Source organism: Molossus molossus, unplaced genomic scaffold (genome assembly GCF_014108415.1).
Source record: "Molossus molossus isolate mMolMol1 unplaced genomic scaffold, mMolMol1.p scaffold_m16_p_13, whole genome shotgun sequence".
NCBI classification, from domain to species: Eukaryota; Metazoa; Chordata; class Mammalia; order Chiroptera; family Molossidae; genus Molossus; species Molossus molossus.
In genome coordinates this window covers 84,377,284-84,383,120 of record NW_023425348.1, presented here as the reverse complement: position 1 = coordinate 84,383,120, position 5,837 = coordinate 84,377,284, and the positions used below count along the sequence as shown (strand labels likewise).

Genomic DNA, 5,837 nt, shown 5'->3' with positions numbered 1-5,837 from the left:
ATGACCCAAAGAAACTATACTTTGGTGACGGAGTTCATCCTGCTGGGATTAGTAGACACTCTGGAACTAGAGATTATCCTGTTTTCTCTCTTTTCTGTGATTTACACACTGACAGTTTGGGGGAATGTTGGGATGATCCTCTTAATCAGGGCTGATTCCCGACTTCACACACCCATGTATTTCTTCCTGGCTAACCTGTCCTTTGTGGACATTTGTTATTCATCCACCATCACCCCAAAGATGCTAGTGGACTTGTTGTCAGAAGAGAAAACCATCTCCTTTGCTGGCTGCTTTCTGCAGATGTACTTCTTTATCGCCTTGGCCACAACCGAATGCCTCCTCTTTGGCTTAATGGCCTATGACCGTTATGTGGCCATATGCAACCCTCTGCTTTACCCCTTGGTCATGTCCAGGACAGTCTGCCTTAAAATGGCAGCAGGGGCTTTTACAGCGGGACTCTTGAACTCCATGGTGAACACAAGTTACATAAGCAGCCTGCCATTCTGCAGTTCCAATGTCGTCCACCATTTCTTCTGTGACAGCCCTCCACTTATTAAGCTCTCATGCTCTGACAAGGTGAACGAAAGCATGATTTCCACTTTTGCTGGAGTGAATATAGTTGGGACTCTGTTGATCATCCTCACCTCCTACACCTACATTCTCTTCTCCATCTTCCGTATGCATTCAGGGGAGGGGAGGCACAAAGCTTTCTCCACCTGTGCCTCTCACCTGACAGCTATTATTCTGTTCTACTCCACCGCCATCTATACTTATCTGAGACCTAGTTCTAGCTACTCCCTGGATCAGGACAAAGTGGCTTCTGTGTTCTACACAGTGGTGATCCCCATGTTGAACCCTATGATTTACAGCCTCAGGAATAAGGAAGTAAAGAAGGCTTTATGGAATGTAATTACCAGGAAAGGGATTTCTTCATTTCTGTGATTGTGTGGTTAATTTTCTGAAATGAATAGAATATTTTATACCCCTTCCAATGCTGGGCAATGCTACAGTTTTTCATTAGAATGTTTTTTAAGTTATCATGTTTTGTAATACTCAAATAAATGTACTAAAAAAGGAAAGTCACCTTCAATTTACCTAAGTATAAGGTAAATACCAAACTTGTATAAGATTGTGGACCCTCTTCTAAACCATCCTGTATCCTGACTGGATCATCAAAAATAAGGCCTGTTCGTCATAAAATGTTGCCTAGGGAAAGACAGGAAAAGACTGTATAATAACACAAGTCACAATATCACATGAAACTAGCCATAGAAAATATTTGTAATTATTTATATATTCCTCTTCACATTTTATTCATCACTCATAATTTGTAATAATTATTATATATCATATATCTCAAAGATGTTTTGACTCTAAAATATTGCCATTTCATATATTGAAGTATCCCCTGGTAGGATGTTTAGATAAAATTTCAGAACTGTAGTTTAATTACATCTGCAAGAAGATCCATTTTTATTTTCCTTAACTCCCTAAAAATAATTGTGCGTTTGTGATGAAGTGAGCCATCAAGAAAACTGCTGTCTGAATAAAATGCACAATTACAGCTCTCGGTATGCCCTCCCTTTCTTAAAAATTTCTAGCCCTTCTCTTCCTGTCTCTCTCATGCGTTGGACACATGCACACAAAGCCTCATACACACAGGTTCAACTGCAGCAAAGCATTTAATCAGTGCATAATTCCAAAGGAGATAGATGGACATTCAGTGCAGGATTGTGACACATATTCTATACAATATACTCACAGATTTCCTGCTCATTGAAATCTCCTATCATCTGACAATAAAATCAATGGAATCTAATATTAAAGCTAAGCAAATGAAAGGTCTAAATTCCAGTTATAAAATGCATAAGTCAATGTGAGGTGTGTATAGCATGGTGACCAGAGTTAGTAGGACTATATTGTATACTTGAAAGTTTCAATGATAGATCTTAAAACTCCTCATCACAAGGAGAAACTTTTAGTAAGTATAAATAATAATGGCTGATTGGTAGGGTCACTGTGGTAATTTCACAGTGTATACAAATATTGATTCATTATATTTTACAGCTGGCACTAAATAATGTGATATGACAATTACACATCAATGATAACAAATGTTAATAAGATAACTTAAGCATTATTAATATGAAGGTAGACAGGAAGTTGGGTTGGTAGAACGCTGGAGAAAAATGAGATCAGGGCTTGGTAAAAGAGACACCTACTCTTATGGTTTTGGGAGGAAATTTATTGAAGACCATTCCCTTGCCCTTGCTTCTGAAGAGACACCAGATTAAAGAGTTGATGTTGAAGTCATCTGAGATGTGGCATTACACCCGTCACTAGCAGGTAACCCTGCTCAACCACCCAGTGCCCTCGGTGGTCCACATAGGTGACATTGGCCAGATGGAGGTTCATGAAGGCATCGGTGCTCTCTCTGCACCCAGGGGCCGGGCTCTCAACCCACATCAGTTACCTTGCCCTGGAGGCCTGCAGCGGAATAATCAGGCTGTTCTCAGAGGTGCTCACTCTTTCACTGAGTAGCTCAGCTACTTTATTCTGCACCACCTGGCTGTTGTTGGCTGGATTCCTTCCACGTTTTTTGTCCTGGGCATTTAATGAAGTCATATATGGAACCAAGATGCTTCACCAATAAATACTAATATTACATTCTTTGAAATAAATGTTTTAATTTTCAGAAAAACAGAAACAGGAACAATGTTGGGAAGTTGAAATGGAGTTATTCTGAGCTTTTGGTTTTCAGATATAAATTTACAAATGACATGTTCTCTGCCTTTGCTCTAGTACAGCCCTCCTACATGTAACTAATCTTGTTTGCAATATCTACAGACATTTTCCACTTTGGGGACTATTAGCACTTAATAATATTGGTATTTTATTTGATTCATTGAATATTTGCTTCTTATGTACATTTTGATTATTTCTTTATTTCATTTCTTTTTGTAAATTTAAAGTATTTCTTGTATATTTTTTTAAGTATCTCCAGGTTCGGATGTTTCTGATATCAACACTAGCAATATTTAATTTTTAAGTATGATTTTATTGATTTTTTAGAGAGAGAGGAAAGGATAGAGAAATAGAAACATCGATGTAAGAAACACCAATCTGATGCCTCCTGCATGCCCCATATTGGTGATCTAGCTCGCAAGCTGGGCATGTGCCCTGACCCTACCAAGAATGTAACTGGGACCTCACAGTCCATTGAACGACACTCAATTCACTGAGCCATATTGGCCAGGCTCTTGTAGATTTTTAAAATTATATTTTCTTGCTTATTTTTCAATGCATTTATGTAAAAAATATTCCAAATATTTTATACATAATTTAATAATAATCTTAACTTGACCAAACTTTGAGACTTCTAATTATGACAGTGAATATGATTTTATTGTTTTTTAAGACCTAATAAGTATTAAACCCTTCCTATGAATGTAAATTGTTTTGCATTTTGCTAAACTATCTCCTTTCTGTTTTTCTAATTTTCCAGGATTTTATTTCACTTGAATATTTAATATTACCTCAACTTTAATATAGAAATATCAATCAATGTTCTGATTCATTCTAAGTTGTTTGCATTTTTAACTTATTAAAATTAATAAAATAATTTTCAAATGTATGACTTTATAGTTTGATTTGGTCAATATTTACATTAGTAATTAAGAAAGAATAAATAGAGATTACCTTCAACCTATGAATGTCACAGTTGTAAAAGTCAGCCAACAAGATGGAAAGACTGAAAGTGAATAATTAACAATTGCAGAAACCCAGAAATATGCAATAAAACATAGTATTATTAATAGATTAAATCCTGCATTACATATATGAATATACTGACTGTGCAGGACCGTGTTAATTCAGCCAGCCTAGGCTGCCAAAACTGTAACTATTCCAAAGGTCTTCCAGACTGGACCTTGACTGGCTCTTGACAGAAAACATCTGAAAACTTAGAATATTCTACCTGATAAGAGTATCTTTGTATCGTGGGCCTCAAGTCTAACAGTTTAAGCTAATGATGTGATTTATGTTGAATGACACTTTTGGTATCCCTGGGGCTTTGTGCTGGGCTGTATCAGTTTGAACTCCAGGAGGGGCAATTGGAGGAGACCAAAGAACCACAGACATTTATATGGACCCTCCATGTCTATGTACTGATCCTCAGTAAAACCCTGGACACCAAAACTTGATTAAGCATATCTGGTTGGTGATGCTCCATCCAAGTTGTCAGACAAAAACAAAGGGAACATAAAGTGCCGTGTGATTCCACTGGTATAGAACACATGAAAGCTGATGCCTGGTTTCTGATTGACATGCTCAACACGTCTGCTTCCTTTGCTAATTTTAACCCATTTCTTGAGCTGTAATAAACCATAATCATTCACATACAGGCTCTTCTGAGTTTTGTTGAGTCCTAGTCAATCACTGAAGATGATGGTGGTCTTGGGAACCTCAGACACAAGCACTAACTTCAAAACATTCTCAGCTTATTTGTATATTAATCTTATTATTGCATTATGTAAAATATAAAATTTCACTTTTTTGAAAACTATAATATAAATAAGTAAATTAGGAGACAAGGTAAATGAACACAAATAAACTCACCACCCAAAATAAATTAAAAAACTAAGAACTGCCATAATTGAAAGTTCTCTGTGATGGCTCCATTATCCTGCGTCCTTGAGAGTGATAACCACTCTTCCGTATTCACTCTTCATTATTCCTTATCTTCCGTTTTAAAACTAAATTCATCTATATCCCTAAGTCTATATTTTTAATATTATGAATATAATGCCATACACAGTTTGCTTTCTCTGTTGCTTATGTTTCTCTACAGTATTGTATCTAACATTCTACCATGGTCTTCTGATCCCTTATTCTATACTTTCCCAATTTTATAGCATATTTTCCTTTAATATGACTAATTAATTCTGTTACTTTCTACCATGACCAGTGATGACATGAATGTGACTTTACATGTCACTCACTGCACAACTGCAAGAATTCATCAGGCATGTCCCTGGAGGAGGCACAGCTTGGAATGAGGGTTTATGAAAGCTCATCTTTAAGATATAACAAACTGTTCTTCGATTCTTATTTCTCACAAACAGTACATAAGACTTCAGGTTCTGTATCCTTGCTGTTTCTTGTTCTATTCAGACATTTAACTTCTTTTTCCAATATATTTAGGGTGACATATATTTAAATCTTTAGCACATCTGAGATTAAGTTTTGTCCACTGTATTAGGTAGAGATCTTTTCTGTTTTTGAAAGATGACAGCTTATTTTCCCCTGCTGCTTATTTTTCAGTATATGTCCTCCATTCATCTTTAATGACACCCTATATAATATTTAAAATTTTCATGAATGTAAAAGGCGAAAGATTTATGCGATCTGAAGAGAAACCAGAGTATGAATGTGTAGACTTCTCTGGGCTCTATTCATCCGTCAATGTGACACCTTTTTTCATTGGTAAACTGTCCTTCATATAATGCTATTAATCACTGCTAGATATTTCTTCAGAAAGGATTGGTCTTTATGATTTGGGTTAATGCAAATAACGCTCAATATTACATATCGAAGTGAAGGTTGGATATTGAAGAGGGCTAATAGTAAACAATTGACTCATTTGAGACATGGCTTTCAAAGAGAGCTCCATGGATCACATAGGCCTCCAGGAAGATGAACAAGTGGATCCTGGATAAATAAAGCCTGAGATATTCTGAAGACAAAATGACAAAACTAAGGTAGTTCTACTTTGGGCACCTCAGGAGAGGGCAGAGTTCTTAGAAAATAAAACAATGCTGGAAAATAGAGAAGGCAGA

At 36.4% G+C, this 5,837-nt stretch overlaps 1 protein-coding gene across 1 annotated transcript in view; it reads left to right on the top strand.

The window, feature by feature from the left end:
* LOC118628679 (olfactory receptor 5F1-like) overlaps nt 1-5,837 on the top strand; it is a 53,967-nt gene continuing 48,130 nt past the window's right edge. The window contains exons 1-2 of the mRNA XM_036259619.1: nt 1-576; nt 2,290-2,312. Coding sequence (XP_036115512.1) covers nt 1-576; nt 2,290-2,312 — 599 coding nt within the window. The remainder of the gene's footprint in view (nt 577-2,289; nt 2,313-5,837) is intronic.